The sequence below is a fragment of the Ailuropoda melanoleuca genome, chromosome 6, assembly GCF_002007445.2.
Source record: "Ailuropoda melanoleuca isolate Jingjing chromosome 6, ASM200744v2, whole genome shotgun sequence".
In the NCBI taxonomy this organism is placed as follows: Eukaryota; Metazoa; Chordata; class Mammalia; order Carnivora; family Ursidae; genus Ailuropoda; species Ailuropoda melanoleuca.
The window spans coordinates 76,874,549-76,896,193 of record NC_048223.1 but is presented as its reverse complement, the minus strand read 5'-3'; the positions used below and the strand labels follow the sequence as shown (position 1 = coordinate 76,896,193).

Here is a 21,645-nt window from a genome sequence, read left to right as displayed (position 1 = left end):
ACAGAAAATCTATGTTAAACACTAACTCAGCATACAACCCAGAAAATCATGTTTAGGAACTTACCCAAGAAAACTGAAAACCTGCATTTACACAAAGACATGTATGTGAATATTTATAGTATATCAGTGAAACTATCACTGTAATCAAGATAATGTATATCAAGATACATTGAGATAATGTAAATATCCATTACCTGCCCCCCCCACCAAAGTTTTCTTGTGTCCCCTATGATCCTCTCATAAATCTGACCACTCTTCCCCTCTTTGTTTTTTGGTCTGGCTTCTTTCACTCAGCATAAATTGTATTTAGATTTCATCCATGTTGTTTAATTAAAAAAAATTTGTTATGAGATTCTTTTCCAGTCATTTACCTAAAGTTTGAATTTTCTCATGCAAAGTTTTTAGTTTGGACTCTAAACTTGCCTTATTTTTCTGATTATAGTTGATAGGCCAGTAGTAATTACATAATATTTCTTATACAGAAATAAATTCTACCACTTAAAGTTAATCTGAAATTGTATATGAAAGATTAAAAGCTTTGTGGGAAAAAGAGTTATGAAACACCAAAATCAGGCAAGTTTGAAGGGGTTCCTCGTAATAATTTAAATAATAGGGTAGGCAGCTAACTTCCTATGATGGTTTTACCTATTCAACAAGTATGGCAATCACTAAAGTTTTTCATTTCCCCTATCTCCCTCTGGTTCTACAATGGTGAGATTATCTAGAAAACTAAATGATGTTAAAGAATAATGTGAGTTTCTTTCAAATTTGTCTCATTTTCTTGTGATTCATTGCATTTTTTTGTTGTTTATTTTCAGACCAAATGTTTATTTAGCTTGTTCCGGAATACTGGCCATCATGTGATTCAGAATAATAAAATAGGAGGAATTAATTCTCCATTGTCTAAACCTATTGTTTCTAAGAACCTGAAAGAAGAGAAAACAGTCAAAGAAAAGGAAATGGAAGGAAAGCTTAGGCCTGGGGATTTGGTAGGTTGTTTAGAAGATGATGATTTTGCTAGTTTTGTTACATTCCAGAGGCTTGAACTGATTTCTTATCTGGCAAATTGCATCAGTTTAGTTTGCATTTTGTTGCAACATAATGATCATTGTTCCTAACGCTGTGAAGACCATGTAAGAATTCAGTTTTTGAGGTGTGTTCATTTTCTTCCAGCAAGCACCTAGTATGAAATCTCAGAGCTCAGATACTCCTTTGGAAGTTGAACCCTCTCTAAGCCACAATCCAGAAGGACAGGTAACTATGCATAAAGAGTTGGAAAATTAAGTATGATATTGTGAAAAATGCTCATTATCTTAGTTACCATCCCATATTTGCCATGACTAGTTTATGACTTTGGATAAACTTCTTTGTCTTGCTGAGACTCTCTAAAATGAGCAGGTAATACCAAATTAAATGTAAGGTCCTTTCTAACATTACAAGTTTATGTCTTTTATTAATTCTACTATATTATGCACTAGGAGAGATGCAAATATTTATGATCTGCAACATTTACTCATCTGCGTTCAGGAAACTCAACAGTCTGGTGGGTGAAACAGATTTGTACATAACTAACCATAATACAGAATTTTGATGAATGCTATAATAGAGGTACAAATAAAAGGGCTGTGAGGGCTCAGAGAAGACGGATTAATCACTCCTAGGATGGAGCATTCTCAGAAGGCTACATGGAAGAGGTGGCATCTGCACTAAGTAGTGCAAAATGAAGAGAACACTTTGCCAGATGAAGATGAGAGGGTGGGCATTTCAGGGCCAGGGAATAGCTTGAGTCAAGGCACAAAGAAGGTAGCAGAATTTGGAGCATACCAATTAATTTAGTGTATGGAGTAGAGAAATGAAAAGAAAGGAGAGATTGTAGAAGGAAGTAAGAAAGGAGAGAGAGGCTGCACTGAGTTGTAGAAAGGTTTGTTGTTGAAAGGCTTGCTAAAAGTTTGGGCTTCATTATATAGGTGATGAGGGACTCACATGAAAGGTTTTTAAGTCATGTGGAAATAAGACCTTATATGTATTTCAGGGCAGAACTCTTGCAAGGATGTGAAAAAGAGAGAATGGGTGGGGGCTTCAAATATCAGTTTATATGTTTTTATTATAGTACAGATGAGTGTTAGTGCCAGTTTGATTTAGGGAAGAGGTTGTAGTAAAGAAAGTCAGAAAATTGAAAAGGCAAGATCTGGAATTAGGAAGTTTGAAGGAGCTAAGGAAGAAAAGCTAAAGGTAACTCAGGTTTCAAGCCTCACTTTCTAGAAGGATGACAAAATCATTAAGAGAAAAGTCAAGAAAAGTCAACGTAAGGGAAATGATAAGTTCAATTTGGGACATGTTGTATTTAGGATGTTGGCAAAATTCTGGGTAGAAATGCCCATCAGGTTGCAGTTGGTAGATGGTGATGTGGATGCTGTGAGTGGGAATATCAGAACATTATGTGAATATTTCCACAGGACTTAGAAAGTTTGGTGACAGAAAGAATAGCATTCACTTAAAACAGTTCCAAGAAAAGTATTGAACAAGTTAAATAGTGCTTCAGCCGAGATAGAAGTTTCCAAGAATAAAATTGAAAATGCTTTTCCGCAAGAGATAACCACTATTACTATTTTCTTTCCAGCTATTTTTCTATATTAAAAATATTTTGGGGCGCCTGGGTAGTGCAGTCGTTAGGCGTCTGCCTTCGGCTCAGGGCGTGATCCCAGCGTTCTGGGATCGAGTCCCACATTGGGCTCCTCCACTGGGAGCCTGCTTCTTCCTCTCCCACTCCCCCTGCTTGTGTTCCCTCTCTCGCTGGCTGTCTATCTCTGTCAAATAAATAAATAAAAAATCTTTAAAAAAATTAAAAAAAAATATTTTGACAGTCAAGATCATGCTATATACATATAGTTGTATACTTGTATTATGAATGTTATGTTACTAAAATTTGTTCATAAATATCTGTTTTTAATTGAAAGAATAAATTAAAGAAATATATCTTTACAGCAATATGTAGAAGCAGGGACATACATTGTGTTGGAAATTCAGCTGTACAAAGCCTTGGTTCCAAAGCGAATGCCAGAGGAACTAGCCAGAAGGTGTGTAGCAATGGTTCTTATACTCGTTTTGCAAAAACATTTTAGGTATAAAAAAAGGAATTCAGATTGTCCCCATACATACAGTTTTCCTAGGCTAAGTAGCAGACAGTTTCCTGTTTTTTTTTCCCCTCAGATGAAGTTTCTTTTGTTACTGTTGTTTTCTTATTACATAAGCAGTATATACTTATTATTAAAAAAATGAAGATTTTGAGAGAATTGAGATCAGCAAGTATATAAAAACACTCAGATTTCTACTCACCCAGTGATAGCCACTTTAAAAAACTGGTAAATATCCTCTGGAGTTAAAGTGAAGTTTCTATATTATATACACACACCATAAACATACACACCCATGTCACATATAAATAAATTAATTTTTGAAAATGGTTTTTATATTGTACCACAGTGTTTTGATTGTGTTTCTAGAAGATTGTCCATTTCTTCTAGGTTATCCAGTTTGTTGATTTACAATTGTTCATGGTATTCTCTTATTATTTTTTTCATCTCTATAAAATGGGGAGTAATGTCCCTGTAGAGCCAGATGGGAGGCTTGATTTCACCACCCTGAGATCATGACCTGAGCCAAAATCAAGAGTCAAATGCTCAACTGACTGAGCCACCCAGGTGACCCTGTCACAGATTGTATTTTTAGACATTTTGTGCCTATTAGCAAAGATTTCTAACTACTATTTTATGCATTTACCTTCTAAAAACAGTAAAGAGGAGTTAACAAACCAAAAGTACAATATACTGGCTTTCATATATACCTTTACCAGTGTTCCTTATTTCTTCAGTTACTTTCTAGTTACTGACTAGTGTCCTTTCATTTCAGCCTGAAGGGCTCCCTTTAGCATTTCTTATAGATTAGATCTTACTAATAGACTCTTCGTTTTTGTTTATTTTGTTAATTTTTTCTTCATTCTTGAAGGGTAATTTGCTGTATGTAGAATTTTTGTTTGGTGTTTTTTTTCTTTCAAAACTTTAAATATGTTACCCTAGTACCTTCTGGCCTCCATGGCTTGTGTTATTCTTACTGACATTATTGAAATTATCTGATTATCTTATGTGACAAGTCACTCCTCTCACTGCTTTTTGGGTTTTTCTCTTGTCTTTGACTTCTGACAATTTGACTACAATTTGTCTTAGTATAGATCTCTTCAAGTTTATTCTGCTTGGAAATTGTTATGCTTCTTGGATGTATAGATGCATGTCTTTCTGCCCCTTTCCCTCTCTCTTCTCCTTCTAGGATTCCCATAAGGTGTATGTTCGTCATACAAATTGTGTATGTTGATGGTGTCCCACAGATTTTCGGCCCTGTTTACTTTTTTGTTGTTTGTTTTTCTTTCTGTTCCTCAGACCAGGTAATTTCAATTATCCTATCTTCAAGTTTGCTCATTCTTTCTTTTGCCTGACCAAATCTGTTGAACCCTCTAGTAAATTTTTCATTTGAGTTATTGTACTTTTCAACTATAGACTTTCTATTTGATTCTTTTAAAAATTTCTATCTCTTTACTGATATTCTATTCTTATTTTGTTTATATATAATTTTCCTGATTTCTCTTAATCCTTTGTTTGTGGTTTCCTTTAACTCTTTGAGCACAAGTAAGTTGCTTTATTTCACATCTTTTTGTAGCTGGTCCAGTGTCTGGGCTTCTTCAGGGACAATTTCCATCATTTTTTTTTTCTTTTTAAAGAGCCATATTTTTATGTTTTTTTTAATACATCGGGTGATTTTTTTTGTTGTTGAAAACTGGACAGTTTGATATTATAAAGTGGGAAGTTTGGAAATCAGATTTTCCCCATCTCCAGTGTTTGCTGTTCTTTTTTTTTTTTTTTTTTAAGATTTTGTTTGTTCATTTATTTGACAATGAGAGAGAGGCAGCGAGAGAGGGAGCACAAGCAGTAGGAGTGGGAGAGGGAGAAGCAGGCTTCCCGCTGAGCTAGGAGCCGGATGCAGGGCTCAATCCCAGGACCCTGGAATCATGACCTGAGCCAAAGGCAGACACTTAACGACTGAGCCACCCTGGTGCCTCCAGTGTTTGCTGTTCTTAATTGTTGAAGTTGTAGGTTGTGTTCAGCCAGTGTTTTGACTGAGAGTTTCTTGAATGCCAGGATCTTAATATAATCAAACAAATAAACAAAAATAAAACAAAAATTTTTTGTTTTTGTTTTTGTGGATGACTACATGCTGGAGCATTCTTTTTTTTAAAGATTATTTATTTTTAGAGAGAGAGAGCATATGTGAGCAGGGGGAGGGGCACAGAGAGAGGGAGAGAAGCAGACTCCATGCTGAGCAGAGAGCCTGAGGAAGGGCTCAATCCCATGACCCTGAGATCATGACCCGAGCCAAAATCATAGTTGGACACTTAACTGACTGACCATCCAGGTGCCCCTGGAGCATTTTTTTAACATTTAACTAGGCTGTTTATAATTTTTCTTCAGCCTTCACTTCCTGCTTGCACTAGGACTATATAGATCAGTCAGTGGTGGAAGCTTAGGGTCTGCTCAGGTCTTTTCTGAACATGTATCCTGTCCTGAGCATGTGTGAGGCTTTCTAAATTCTTCTGTACAAGTACTTTTGAATACCCTAATTTCCCAAAGAAACTGTCTGGCTTTTCTTCCTAGGCCTTAGGTGGTTTGTTGTATCTTAACCATAATCTTTTGTCCCACAGAGCTATGGGTTTTTGATAACCTTACAATGTTTTTGAGCAATGTGCACCCACTAGTTTTCTACTGTGAGTGGATTTCAAGATAAGAGAAACAGAATTGAGTGCCTTATGTCAGTCATTCAGGTAGCCCCAGATAGATTAGAACAAATGCAGTAACTTGTGAACAAGGTCTGCTCTGCTTCTCCAGAATCAGAGCCCAGTGTGCCACACTGGAAATGCAGGTTGCCATTTTCAATATTGCCACTGAGCTGGGAATGGGGTGAGGCAAGTGCAAGTAAAAATGCCGCAAGTCTTGCCCAGTATATAGTTGCCTTTTTCTTGGTTCAGTATTCATTTGGTTGCTGTAAATTTTTTTTTTTAAGATTTTATTTATTTATTTGACAGAGATAGAGACAGCCAGTGAGAGAGGGAACACAAGCAGGGGGAGTGGGAGAGGAAGAAGAAGGCTCATAGCAGAGGAGCCTGATGTGGGGCTCGATCCCATAACGCCAGGATCACGCCCTGAGCCGAAGGCAGAAGCTTAACCGCTGTGCCACCCAGGTGCCCCGATTGCTGTAAACTTTTGACTGTCTTCCACAGTTCTGTCAGAGTTGGTTATGACAGTTTCTGGTTGTTATTGTCAATGTTTCTATGGTGGGATGGGAGTTTAAAGTTTTTTACTCTATCATTTTGCTGATGTCTAGACTTCACCTTTTGATGCGAGGAAACAATAGCAGGATGAAAGGAAACAATAGCTTTTATCTCGGAGATTATTTATTACAGATATTTTTAAGGCTTTTGATAAATATCCCCAAATTGCCTTCCAAAAACTTGCAGTTCCACAAGTGATGTATGAGCCTGATCTTTCTTCATACATTCACCAACACAATACTCTTTTATATTTGCTATTTGTACAGGGGAAGAAAGTTTCTCATTTTAATTTAATTTTTTTGAAAGTTTCTCATTTTAATTTTAATCCACATTATAAATGTTTTAGTGAGATTAACCATTTTTTCACATATTAGTCATTTGGAAGTCTTCTTTTGAAAATAAAATGAAATTAATAATCCGGAAATAGAAAGTTAAAAACTCAAGCCATGGAAACAAAGAGGAAGAAAGTGTTAAATAGAACTTTCACAAGTAAGCATCAAATCTTAGTTGTTTAATGAAAAGGGAAGTCCTATAAATTATGCAGCTCTAATCCTAAAGGAGGACCCATGCTAGTTCCAAAAGAGATCAGATATCTCCCTGGCATTAATTTCTAAAACAGATTTCTCATTTGAACTTTTACATAGGGAATACTGAATGACAAAATAATAACACGCTTAATGAAAGTTTTATAGCAAATGTAGGTGCAATTTTTTGTAATTTTTTTATTGAAGTGTAATTGAAATTTAACATTTATTAGTTTCAAGTATACAACATAATGATTCAATAGTTGTATACACTGTGAAATGATTACCACAATAAGTCTAGTTAATATCTGTCCTCATACAGAGTTATACAATAATTTTTTTCTTGTTAACAGAGCTTTTAAGGTCTACTCTTTTAGCAACTTTCAAATATGCAAATACAATATTACTTTTTTGTTTTTCTTAAATTTTATTTATTTTTTTTTAGTAATTTCTGTACCCAACATGGGGCTTGAACTCATGACCCTGAGATCAAGAGTTACGTGCTCTTCCAACTGAGCCTGCCAGGTGCCCCTCAAATATGCAGTACAGTATTACCTTTTTATTTTATTTTTAAAAAGAATTATTTATTTATTTGAGAGAGAGAGAGAGAGTGAGAGAGAAAGCCCAGTGGGGAGTGGCTCAGAGAGAGAGAGAGAGAATCTCCAGTAGACCCCCTGCTGAATCCAGAGCCTGATGCGGGGCTCCATCCCACCACCCTGAGATAGGGACCTGAGCCACTCAGGTGCCCCTGTTCTTAGACTTTTTAATGAGATATGGTTATTACCTGTAAGTTTTTCTTTGGGCTGTAGGGAGGTAGAAGGTAGATTTCTCTTCCAAGCTAGCCCAAATGACAATATTATAGAGCAAAGGCAAATTAGAATGGCAGTGTTGGAATATCAGACCCAATATTCATAAAAGATGGTTTGCCTTTGGTTCCTGGCTGAGACATATATGTACCTAATTGCTGAATCTATGTCAATGTATAATAACATATATATAAATTTAATGCATTCTTAAATATGAAGTGAAGCTCAATTACTTTTATAATAAAAGAAATACAAATTTAAAACTACCCTTAAATACCTTTTTTTAATTGTAGAAGATCAAAAAAGCTTAATAACTCATTAGGTTGTTGATGAGCACATTAGAAGTAGATCCTTTCATTCTAACTAGTGAGAGTATAAGTTGGTAAAATTCCTGTGGAGGACAATATCATAATAGCTATTAAAATACATAAGCATGTGTCTTTTAACCTAGTAATTCACTTCCAGTAACTTCTTTACAGATGAAGTTCTTAGCAAGGCCATTAGTGGCTGCTGCATTATTAAATCCAATAGTCCGTTTTCAGGGTCATTGAGACATGTTATTAGTGTTTAATGACTCAGTCCTCCTTGAAGCACTTTCTTTACCAGGCTCTCAGGATACTGTACTCTCTTGGTTTTATTCCTCTTCCTCTGGCCTTCTTTATCTCTCCAGCCTCTCAATGTTGGAGTCTCTCAGAGCTCAGTCCTTGGACCTCTTTTCAATTTACATTTATTCCCTTGGGTTTTTCATCTAGTCTCATGGTTCTAACTACCGTCTATGTGCTGATGGCTTCCAAATTTATATATGGACCCTGGACCTCTCTCCTGAATTCATATATTTAATTCTCACAAACTCTCTGGTCAGAGTCATAGAAATCTCTCACCTTGTCTCCCTACATCTACTATTCTACCCTTTAGTTTATTCTTATTATAAAGTAACAGCTTTATTGAGATATAGTTCACATACCATTCACTTCACCCATTTAAACTGTACAATTTGGTGGGTTTTAGTATACTCATAGAGTTGTACAGCCTTCATCACAATCAACTTTATAACATTTTTCTTACCCCTAAAAGAACCCGCATACATTTTAGCAGTCACTCTACATTTCCTCCCAACCCTCATGCCAACCACTCATGGAAACCATGTATCTACTTTTTCTCTGTATAGATTTTCCAGCTTTGGACATTTCATATAAATGAAATCACACAGTATGTGGTCTTTGTGACTGGCTTCTTTCATTTAACATAATGCTGTCAAGGTTCATCCATACCGTAGCATGTATCAGTACTTCATTTCTTTGTTGTTGAATAATATTTCACTCTATGGGTATACCATGTTTCCCCCCCATTCTTTAGTTGATGGACATTTGGACAATTTATTCTTAATACAGCATTCTATACTGATTGTGTTAAAATGGAGGTCAACTCATGTAACTAACTCCTCTGCTCAGAAGCTACTAGTGACTCCCTGGCACACTCTGAAGAAAGGCCAAAGTCCTTATAATGGCTTACAAGGGCCTAAATATTGTGTATGCACTTTGCTCTCACTTTTTCTGTCCAGCCATACTTGACTTACTGCTGTTCTTCACACATGTCAGGCATGCTATTGCAGCCAGGCCTTTACACTTTCTGTTCCCTTTGCCTGTACTTTCCTTATGCCAGATATCTACACAACTTGCTTCCTCAATACCCTGAGGTCTTTACTCAAATGTTACCATCTCAGTAAGTGTCTTGATGAAATGTGTTTCCCTACTCCACCACCTTAGCCCCCAACATAGTCTGTCTGCCTTCCTGCATTATTTTTCTCCATGGTACATATCACTAACATATTTATCTTAATTATTATCTTTCTTTCCCCACTAGAATATAAGCTCCATCAGGGCAATAATTTTTGTCTAATTTGTTTAATGCTTTATCCCCAACACTTTAAAAAAGTGCCTGATGGATGGTAGGTACTCAGTATATATTTTGAATGAGTGAATAAATAACATTGTCTCTGGAGAGGAAATTGCGTGGCTGGACTACAAGGTTGTCAACAAAGTTGACGACAAGGAGACAATTTAGTATATGTTGTTTCATACCTCATAAGTTTTGAATCAGAGGATATATAATCTATTAAAATAAATATAACTAAAATTAGAAATAATGAGCAGAGGTATACAATTACATAAGACCTATTAAAGAAAAACTGAATTTGTGAATTTGATTGTAAACTTTAAGACAGTACTATATACTTCCGCAGGAATCTGAAACTATAAGGAGGAAGAGATAAGAATTTAATTTCCTCTCGTTTTTGTAAAGTCTCCTGAAAATGAAAGGTAGAAGTTTTGGCATAAGTAGGTTGACAGTAACAAAATATGTGTGCTTAATCAGTACTATGTCTGATATCATTATTGTAATTTAATGCAGTCATCAATTATGTGTACCAAGGGGACACTTTTTATCCTAGATGGAGAGGAAAGAAAAGCATTCACTTGCCTCTACCATTTATATTTCCAAAACTTCATTCTTTCAGAGACTCTACAGAGTGAATCTAAAATCCTAACACCCATTTCTTGCCAATTCCCGAGTCAAGCAGTCTCTTGAGTGCAATAGCAGTTTTAAAAAATGCGTAAGAGTAAAACCAGGGCTCCAATCAGCCAAAAGTACAACTTAGCTACTTTCTGAGTAGCTGCTTCCTGGCTTCTTTCCTACCTAGTCCATAGCTGTATACTATTCTATGGTTCCCATCTAGGCGTTTACATGAGAGAATTGCAGTGCTCAAATGTGATGTGGGAACAGAACTTAGATCTCTCCTGTACAGGCCCTTTGGAAATAGGAATAAGAGAACATAAATCTGCAGATAATAAAGTTTGTGTTTGTCATTTTTTTCTGGTACAGGGTCAAGGAAATGATTCCTCCAAGGCCACCTCTTACCCGTCGGACAGGAGGAGCTCAGAAGGCAAGTGCCAAAACCAAGGTGAAACTATAAGTGATAAGGTATTGAATGCACCCACTTGAAAATAAGGCATGGACTCTTCAGTATATTTTCTAGAAGGGGTGAGAAATTGTAGCTTCATATATTTCTCTTCCTGGTTCTGTTTGTGACCAGTGACGTACAATGAATAGTGAACAGTGTTTAATCTTTGGCTGGTAGTCTCTGAGCTGAAAAGTAAAAGGCAATTTATACCTAAGCATTATTGAGTGTAAAACCCAATCCAGTTTCAGACATCCATTATATATCTTCATCTCTTTGAGCCCTCCTTACCAGACATTTTATATTTTCCTAGGCGGTGAGTGACTACCACATGCAGATCAAGAATATTTCTAGAGCTATTCTGGATGAGTATCATCGGATGTTTGGAAAACAGGTGACCAAACTGGGGAGTGATATGGATAGTGAAACCATGGAGGAGCAGAAGTGCCTGCTCAACTATGAACTTAACTGCTCTGGAAAATACTTCGCTTTCAAAGAACAACTCAAGGTAAATATTCATTTAGTTGTTCAATGGATTGTTATGAAGCATCTTCTCCACATTCCTAATTCTTAGTTTTTCTCTGGTCACGTTCAGTTATGCTTCCACCATTCTTGCTGTTGGTACGAAGAGTTATGTTCCATCTGATAGAATATGAGAAGCTCCACTTGTACAAAGCCTTGGAATGGTTCAGTATTCATTCCAAGTGTGAGCTTTTAAGAAATTAAGGCTTTACTTGAGGCTAGGCCAGATTTTGAGCCAGTTTTCATGTTGCTGTAGCAGGCAGAAACTCTGTACCTGGTACTGATTTCATGACTAATTTTCTGTCTCCCATTACCTACCTTTCCATAGTACACAGAATCACTACGATTTGAGAAATATTTACTTAATAATAATTTCCTACATAATAATGGTTAACATTCATTGAGTGTTTGCTGTACGCCAGACAAATTTTTAAATGCTTCATATTTTACTAATTTAGGGTCCTAACAACGACCCTATGAGGGAGATGTTTCTCACTTTACAGGTGGAGAAATGCAATACTAATTGGTTAAGTAATTTCCCCAAAGTCATAGAACTAGTAAAGGTTAAAGATGGGACTCAAATCCAGGCAGCCTTCTTGCTCCAGAATTCACATTCTTAACTGCTCCACTGGATTGCCTCTCTGTGCACATTTGCTATGCGTCCCATACTGTACTTAACAGATACAAAGAAAGCACATGGAAGTAATAAAGTGAAAAACAACTGTCGCCCATGGGGGCGAGGAGCTCTTCTTAGTAGGTGGCATAGTCACAACTTAGTTTGATTCCTGGTTCTACCATTACTAGCTGGATGGTCAAGTGACTTTACTTCTCTGAACTTCAATTTTTTTTTGTAATGATGAGGAATAATACTAATACTATCACATGGGGTCATTATGAGAATTAAATAATATGATGCATGGAGAGTGCTTAGTACAAAACCTGGCAGTAATGTTAGCTGAGGGGGGGAAAAGCTGTCATGGCTATAGCAGTATGTTATTTGTACAGCATTTTAAGCTTCACCACCTACCTGTTATATTACTTTGGCTTCTCAATCATCTTCTGAAGTAAGATAATAAGACCAGAAGTAACATCCATATAACAAATGAGGACAATGAAGTAGTAAATTTAATTTTTGAGATTGTATAGTGGCAGGATTAGAACAAGAATTCCATCCTCTAGACTGTTAAATCAAGCCTTTTCCTCTTGTATCGTGTGGTCACCATGAGAGTTGTAATGCATAAACCTAATGCTTAGGTGTTCTTTAGTTTTATGGCTCTCTTCCTATGATATGAGTTCTGCATTGACCATATTAGTGATGACGTCAAGAAAAGAAGTCATGCAGAGTATGTTGATTGGGGGAAAATCAGAGAGCTGACATTTTAGCAGTTACCAAGGGAGAAATCAATCACTTTCTGAAGTTCTGATGAGCCTTAGAGCAGAAGCTCAAGGGAGGCCTGTTTTGTCAGCATGGTGCTGAACTTTGTAATCAAATGGATGATCTATGTCTCTTACAGCATGCTGTAGTAAAGATTGTGAGAGAGAAGTATTTGAAGACGACATCATTTGAAAGCCAGGAGGAACTGCAGACATTTATTAGTGAGCTCTATGTGTTCTTGGTGGATCAAATGCATGTGGCCTTAAACCAGGTAGGTATTCAAGACCTAAGAGCCCTTCCTTTTCTCCATAGGACATCAGGGTCTCTGAATGATTCCTTCCTTGCTTGCTTCCTTTCTTCCTTCATTCAGCAAACACTTATGAAGTGTCTACTCTGTGCTAGGCTCTGACAAAGGTGAATAAGAAACTGCCTAAATTATAAAACTAATTTTGGGGAGAACAAGGGAGAATAATTCGACTTCCTGGCATAATAGCTTTCATAACTGTCATAAATGTGATGGATAAAAGAAATATATAAAATCAGCTAATTAAATTATAAAACAAAAATCATCATTTAATTTATTCTGTGAATGTGTGCAATTCTCAGTTTGCTCTCTGTGATCGGCAATCAAAACTAAGAAATATTATGAGCTTTCAGATATTATACCTGAATGATAATGGCACTTCAAACATGCCTTTTCTTTTTTCTTTTTAGAGAAGGGGGTGAGTAGGGACAAAAGGAGAGGGAGAGAGGGAGAGAGAGAGAGAGAGACTCCCAAGCAGGCTCCCTGCCCACTGCAGACCCCCACGCAGGGCTCGAGATTGTGACCTGGCATCATGACATGAACCCAAAGCAAGAGTTGGACGCTTAACCCACTGAGCCACCCAGGTGCCCCCAAACATACCTTTTTTATTTGACTGACAGCCTGCTCTTCTCCCATTTGTCTGTTTCAATCTGTATTTGTACAGCTTGTATCTTGTCTTCATTTGCTTATTTTTAAATGTATACAGTTGTGGTTTATTTGAAAACAATGACAAAAATCAAAGTCTTTTTGTGCCCTTGGTAGTCTCTAAGCAGCCATGCTTCCTCAAGCCTTCTATTCTATTTGCTTTTTTCCTTTACTGTTGTTTTCTTCTCTGTCACCATCACTTTTTCTTTCACCTTGTCCAGCCTTTCTGGAAGAGGAAGGTGAGGAGTGTCCGATATCCTAGAATTATGGAAACAATCTCACCTTGGAGACAGATGATTTGGATAAATTGCCTTGAGAATTGAGCATGAGATAGTAATGATTTTTGCCTCATGACCCCAAGGAATCCCTGTCTAGTAGAGAAGAGAGGCATCAGATACAAATAAGTGCAGTAGGGTGAGGTAAGTGCTGCGATAGGGACATGTCCATGGTAAGAGCAGGGTTAGGGGATGCCTAAAGAAAGAGTGATCAACTTCACCCTGAGATCTGTCAGGAAAGGATTCACAGAAGACCTGTGGCTTGAGCTTGAAGGCTAAAAACTTCTCCAGGTGGATGTTTCAGAGCATTTGAGTCATAGGGACCATCACAAAAACTTGGAAGCTTGGAAGTGTACGGCATATACAGAAACTGATACAGTTTAGGAGTAGCAGTTGAAGTGCTTAAGGGACATAGAAGTAGGAGGTGAAGCCAGGGATCAGTTCCTGGTAGGGGGATTGAGAATGTGGATGGAAGCCTGGTATATACCACACAAAGAAGTTTTGACTTTTTCCCTTATTAGCATTTGGAAGCAATAAATTTAATTCTTTTATAAGTGGAATAATACGATCAGATCTACATTTTATGAAAAACAGTCTGATAACAGTATGTCAGATGGGTTAGATGTGGTGAAACTGGTGGTGTTACTTGGTTATTATGTAGTAATAAAGGGGTCAAAGATTCTTAAGTTTAAGGCTCAATGACTAGGTAACTGGTAGTACAATTAACCAGGACAGGAAATACAACACAAGCGAATTTGGTAGGAGGCAGGTATGTTGAAATCACTTTTGAACATTGGTTCTTGTGGGGTTCTTCTCAAGAGAGAGACCTGAGCTGGAAATGAAATTTGGGGAGCCATGAGTATATATACAGGCATACCTTGGAGATATGAACAGTTTGGTTCCAGACCACCACAATAAAGCAAATATCATAATAAAGTGAGTCAAATGAAGTTTTTGGTTTCCCAGTGCATATAAAAGTTTATAACATACTGTAGTCTACTATGTGCGCAATAGCATTATGTCTAGAAAAACAATGTACATACCTTAGTTAAAAAATACTGTATTGCTAAAAAATGCTAACCATCATCAGAGCTTTCAGTGAGTCCCAACCACAGATCACAGATCACCATAACAAATATAATTTTTTTTTAAAGATTTTATTTATTTATTTGACAGAGATAGAGACAGCCAGCGAGAGAGGGAACACAAGCAGGGGGAGTGGGAGAGGAAGAAGCAGGCTCACAGCAGAGGAGCCCGATGTGGGGCTCCATCCCAGAACGCCGGGATCACGCCCTGAGCCGAAGGCAGACGCTTAACCGCTGTGCCACCCAGGCGCCCCCACCATAACAAATATAATTAACAATGAAAAAGCTTGAATTATTGTAACAATTACACAAATGTGACACAGAGACACAAAGTGAGCAAATGCTATTAGAGTTGCCACAAACCTTCAATTTGTAAAAAAACAAAAAACAAGAAAAACAGTATCTGTGAAGCACAATAAGAGAAGATATGCCCGTAGATGCTAGTTAAACTGTGGTCCTAGATGAAGCTGCTGAGAAAAACATGAGTCGAGAGAGAAGTGAGCTGTCAGTGGAACCCTATCAAACACCAGCATTTAAAGGATAAATGAGTAAAAGAATTAATGAAGGAGATAAGTGAATTGTTAAAGAGGCAAAAGAGCCAGAAGACAGTGGTATCACGGAAGCTAAGGGAAGAGAATTTTAAGAAGAAAAAGTAGTCAACAATGTCAAATATTCCTAGGAGTTCATGGGGAGAGGGAATTGGAACAGAGTGGTCAAAGGTATAAACTTCGAGTTACAGGATAAACAAGTACTAGGGATATAATGTACAGCATGATGACTAAAGAGAACACAGTTGTATGATATATGTGAAAGTTGTTAAAAAAGTAAATCCTAAGAGTTCTTATCACAAGAAAAATTTTTTCTTTTTTTTTCCTTTTTATTTTTATTGTGTCCATTTGAGATGATGGATACTAACTAAACTTATTGTGGTAATAATTTTACAATATATGTCTATCAAACCATTATGCTGTATGCCTTAAACTTACACAGTGATGTATGTCAATTATATCTCAATAAAACTGGGGAAAAAGAAAACAAAGTTTGAAAAGTTTTCATTGAATCTGAAAATAGGGAGGTTATTAACTTTTACATAGCAATATCAGTGAGCTAATGGAGTGGATTCAAATTATAATGAATTATGGAGTAAATGAGTGATTAGGGAAGCAGGTGAATACAAATTCAAGAAGTTGGAAGATGAAAAGAAGGAGGGGGAAAGTAGTAGCTAGAAATTATAGAGATTTTCTTTTTAAGCTGGGGATGCCTTTCCCATGTCCAGAGGTTTGGGAAAAGGAGTCAGCAGACAGAAATTGAAAATAGAAGGGAAGAGAGAATAATTGGATGGCAAGCCCAGAGTATATACAAGTGCGAAAGGATCAAGAACAGAGAAGGATGTGACGCTTCTTCCTCAGACTGAAAGGAAAGAGATATAATGGATGCAGTGTGGGGTTCAGAAGTTTCAGTGTGGGTTCATAAGTTGAGGGATTTCTGGCCTAATGATTTCCATTTCCTCCGTGAAGTAATGTCTTTACTAACAGTGAAGGGAATAATGTTTGAATAAAAAGCCTGAAGAAAGAGAAGAAAATTTAGATAGTGCATCATAGCATTATGGAATATCTTGTTGAACAAGGGCAACTACATAGGTTGTGGAGAATATGAAAGGCCTTCAGCTAAGGCTGAATGCCAAAGAATCTGTGGCAGCTCAGGTATTTCTTTGTGTATGCAGTTTTCCTCAGGACCTGTTAGCAGCTCTTGTCTAAGAATGAAGAAGTCAGATAGTAGGATTGTTTTAATTTGGGAGTCTTCAGACCAAGTGCAGGAAAAGGACAAGGATACCTGGGACCTGAGTGTGCTGGTGAGAGAGTAGTATGAGTGGATGGTCATGAGGTCCAGGCTTACCCACTGGGAAAGATAGGCACATTGGAAATGAAGGAAATGAAGTCAGAGACCAGTTTTCAGGGAATTAAGTGACAAAAAGACTGAAGGCTTGTAATGTAGATTCTGGGAGTGGGATGTTAGAGGTAGTGTAGTTTTGGTTTGGACAACGAAGTGTGTTGCTGGAGGGATTTGGAGGTCAAGACCATCAAAATTAAAAATAACAAAGAGCAGAGGCATTAATTCATGATCAGGAGCTCTCTTTGACCCAACTCAAATTTAGTTTTACTCTCTACATCCCTTAGCAACTCTACTTGTAAATGTCACTGATAATATTTTTACTTCTAATTAAAGAATGTTGGGAGGTCTTCCTTGGCACTAGCTTCCGATCCAGGAGATAACTTATTATTCCAAACCTGCTTTCCTGGATGGGTATATAGTGTATAATATTTTTTGGGTTTTCTCCTACCTTTCTGGCTATTTCTAAAATGTTTCCTTTGTGGGACATGCTTATATATCTCACTAAAAGTACAGAAGCAAATTTCAAAGCTTTACCCTTAATCTCCTGGTTTGTTTGTTTTGATGTTTGAAGACTAGCTAGTGCTTGCCAACCTTTTGCATGTCATGGCACCTAAGAATGATAATATTTGTCCTGTACACTAGATAAAATGTAGGAAGCTATTTGAGATCAAAGGAGGCTTACTTAGGGATTTTGACTGCCCTGAGGGTTGAGAAGAACAGTTCTGCCCAAATTAATTTTTACTCACTTCTGTGAGCTTAGGTTGTTGGTATTCAGACACCTGAGCTTCTCTTTCACCCTTGATATTTCTCTTTTGGTTTATTCTTCTCTCTTACTATATTGGCAAGACTGTAAGAAATCCCAGTATCATTTTCAACCTCATAACTGGGGTCTCACATCTAGTTTATTCTTATAAGACTTTCTACTTGTAATTGCTTTGTTTTGTTTCACATCGTGATGTTGACAAGACCATGCCAGATGATTTCCAAGGCGCTGTTTCAACCATTTATACAAGCAATGAACAGCTTCGACTCTTTGCATTTGAAGCGGAAGTCAATGAGAACTTTGAAATGGCAGCAGTGTATTATGAAGAGGTAATTAGATGTCTTCGCAATGGTAGTTGTTACTGTTATTTGTATAATATGGGTATAATGAATAGTTTTTAATTATTTGAGACCCAACAGGACTGATGAAAGGATAGACACATAAATCAATAAAATAGAGTCTAAAAATAGGTCCACACAAATAAGGCCATTATATTTTTGACAGAGGTGTAATGGAAATTGAATAGAGAAAAGAGTCTTCAAAAAAAATGGTATTAGAACCATTGGTCATCCATATGCAAAAAAATGAACTTTGACCTAAATCTCAAACGTATAAAAAATCAACTTAAGGGACACCTGGGGCTCAGTTGGTTGAGCATCCAACTGTTGATCTTGATCAGGTCTTGATCTCAGGGTTGTGAATTCAACCCATGCTGGGCTCCAGGCTGGGTGTGGAACCTCCTTAAAAAAAAAAAATCAACCTAAAATGAACCATGGTTCTAAATGTAAAACATAAAACTATAAAAATTTTAGAAGAAAACAAAGAAGAAAGTCTTCATGATCTGGAGTTTAAGTAAAGAGTTCTTGGACATGACACAAAAGCATGATCCATAAAAGAAAAATAGGATAAATGGAACTTCATCAAAATTAAAAATGTGTGCTCTGTAAAATACTATTAACAGAAAGAAAAGAAAAGGTAGAGACTAGGAAAAAATATCTGCAAAGCGTATATCTGACAAAATATTTGTATCCAGAATGTTAAGAACTCCCAAAATTCAACAATAGAAAAACAACTAAATAAAAATGGGTGAAAAATTTGAACAGGTATTTCATTAAAGAGGACATAAATATGATAAATAAGAACATGAAAAGATGTTCAACATCATTAGCCATTAGGGAATGCAAATTCAAACCACAATAAGGTGCCACTACAATTTATTAGAATAACTAAAATGAAAAATGATGACAATATGAGGTGCTGGTGAGGATACAAAGCAACTGGAACCCTCATACTTTGTTGGAGGAAATGAATGATAAAGGAACTTTGGAAAATAGTTTGGCAGTTCCTTACACATTTACCATATGACCTTCCTGGGTATTTACCTTAAAGAAATATAATCTTATATACATGAATTCTTATAGCAACTTTATTCATAATTGCTCAAACCAGAAACAACTCAAATGTTCTTTAAAGAGTGAATAAATGAACAAGCTATGGTTTATCTATATAATGAAATACTATTTAGTAAGAAAAGAAATGAGCTACTAATACAACTTGGATGAATCTCAAAGGCATTATAGTGAGTGAAAGAAGCCACTGTCAAAAGGTTACATACTGTATGTCATTTATACGACATTCTATTTTAATTAAAGTTTAGTTGAATACAATATCATATTGTATTAGTTTCATGTGTACAACATAGTGATTTGACAATTATATGCATTATGAAATGCTTGCCACAATAAACATACTTAGTATCTGTCACCATACAAGTTATTACAATATTATTGACTATATTCCCTGTGCTATACTTCTCAATCCTGGGACTTATTTATTTTAAAACTGGCAGTTTGTACGTCTTAATCCCCTTCACCTATTTTGCCCATCCTTCCACTCCTCCCTCTGGCAACTACCAGTTTTCTATATTTATAAGTCCATTTCTGGGTTGGTTTTGTTGTTGTTGTTGTTTATTTGTTTTGTTTTTTAGTTTCCACATATAAATGGAGTCATATGGTATTCATCTGTTTCTGTCTGACTTATTTCACTTAGTGTATTACCTTCAGGTCCATCCATGTTGTTGTAAATGGCAAGATATCATTCTTTTTATGGTTGAATAATATTCTATTGCATATGTATACCACACTTTCTTTATATCCTTCATCTATCAGTGGATACTTAGGTTGCTTCTGTATCTTGGCTATTGTAAATGATGTTTCAATAAACATGGTGGTGCATATCTTTTCAAATAACTGTTTTGGTTTTCTTTGAGTAAATGCCCAGAAGTGGAATTACTGGGTTGTATGGTATTTCTATTTTTAATTTTCTGAGGAAACTCCATACTGTTTTCCATAGCAACTGAACCAATTTAATACATTCCCACCAACAGTGGATAAGGGTTCCTTTTTCTCTACATCCTCACCAACACTTGTTATTTCTCATCTTTTTGATACTAGCCATTATGACTGGTGTGAAGTGGTATCTCATTGTGGTTTTGATTTACTTTCCCCTGATAATTAGTGATGTTGAGTATATATTCATGTGTCTGCTGGACACCTGTATGTCTTTTTTCGAAAAATGTATATTCAGGTCCTCTGTCCATTGATTTTAAATATTTTATTTTATTTATTTGAGAGAGAGAGCGAGAAAGAGTGAGAGAGAGAGAGAGTACAAGCAGGGGGAGGGGGACAGAGGGAGAGGGAGAAGCAGGCTCTCTGCTCTGCAGATCTTAGGACTCTGGGATAATGACCCGAGCAGAAGGCAGATGTTTAACCAACTGAACCACTCAGGCACCCCTCTCTGTCCATTTTAAATCGTATTATTTGGTTTTTTGGTGTTGAGTTGTGTGCGGGTGGAGGAATGGGCAAAATAGGTGAAGGGGATGAAGAGGTACAAACTTACAGTTATAAAATAAATAAATTACAAGATAAATAAATATGAGAAGTATAGCCTAGGGAATATATAATAATTTTGTATGGTGACAGATGGTAACTACACTTGATGAGTAGTTTTGTGATTTTGTGATCCGTATAATTGTCAAATTATTATGTTGTACATCTGAAACAAATACAATATTGTATGTCAACTCTATGTCAATAAAAAAATAAAGTGTTCAGTGGTATTTAGTTTACTTATAGAATTGTGTAACCATCACCACAATCTAATTTTTACCAAAAAAAGTTTTTAAAATATTTTATTTGCTCATTTGAGAGAGAGAGAGAGAGAGAGAGTGAGCATGAGCAGGGGGGGATGGGCAGAGGGTGAAGCAGGCTCCCTGCTGAGTGGGGACCCTGTCAGGGCTCAGTCCCAGGACCCTGGAATCATGACCAAGCTAAGGCAGACACTTAAATGACTGAACCACCCAGGCACCCTTACAAAAATTTTTAATAGTCTCTATACCCAACATGGGGCTTGAACTCATGACCCCAAGATCAAGAATCGCATGCTCCTCAACTGAGCCAGCCAGTGCCCCTAATTTTTGATAGACTTTTTAAAGAGCAGTTTTAGGTTCATAGTAATACTATAATCTAATTTTAGAGCATTTGCACTACCCCAAAAAGAAACCTTGTACCCATTAGCAATCACTTCTTATTCCTCTTTACTGCTAGCCCGAGGCAACCATTAATTTATTTTATATATAGGTTTGCCTGTTGTAGACAGTTTATATAAATGCAATCATACATATCACAAAGAAAATGAAAACACTAATCTGAAAAGATATATACATCTCTATGTTTATTGCAACATTATTTATAATAGCCAAGTTATAAAGCAACCCAAGTGTACACCGGTAGCTGAGTAAAGAAAATGTGGTATATACATATTTAGCCATAGAAAAGAACGAGCTCTTGCCATTTGCAACAATATGGATGGACCTAAAGGGTATAATGCTAAATGAAATAAGTCAGACAGAGAAAGACAAGTCCATATGATTTCACTCATGTGTGGAATTTAGGAAACAAAACAGAAGAACAAAGAAAAAAAAGGGGGGGGAAAAAGCTCTTAAATAAAGAGGACAAACTGGTGGTTGCCAGAAGGGAGGGGGGTGGGGAGATGGGTGAAATAGATAAAGCAGATGGAGAGTACACTTGATCATGATGATTACTGAGTACTGGTATAGAATT

General features: G+C 36.6%; 1 protein-coding gene across 3 annotated transcripts in view; it reads left to right on the top strand.

Annotated features, from left to right (window-relative positions):
- Window positions 1-21,645, top strand: part of CFAP70 (cilia and flagella associated protein 70) — an 89,743-nt gene that overhangs the window by 40,279 nt on the left and 27,819 nt on the right. For all 3 annotated transcript variants that reach the window (XM_034662685.1, XM_002920403.4, XM_034662684.1), the window contains exons 11-17: window positions 819-989; window positions 1,174-1,254; window positions 2,986-3,077; window positions 10,587-10,647; window positions 10,976-11,170; window positions 12,699-12,830; window positions 17,728-17,853. In XM_034662685.1, the coding sequence (XP_034518576.1) occupies window positions 819-989; window positions 1,174-1,254; window positions 2,986-3,077; window positions 10,587-10,647; window positions 10,976-11,170; window positions 12,699-12,830; window positions 17,728-17,853 (858 nt within the window). The remainder of the gene's footprint in view (window positions 1-818; window positions 990-1,173; window positions 1,255-2,985; window positions 3,078-10,586; window positions 10,648-10,975; window positions 11,171-12,698; window positions 12,831-17,727; window positions 17,854-21,645) is intronic.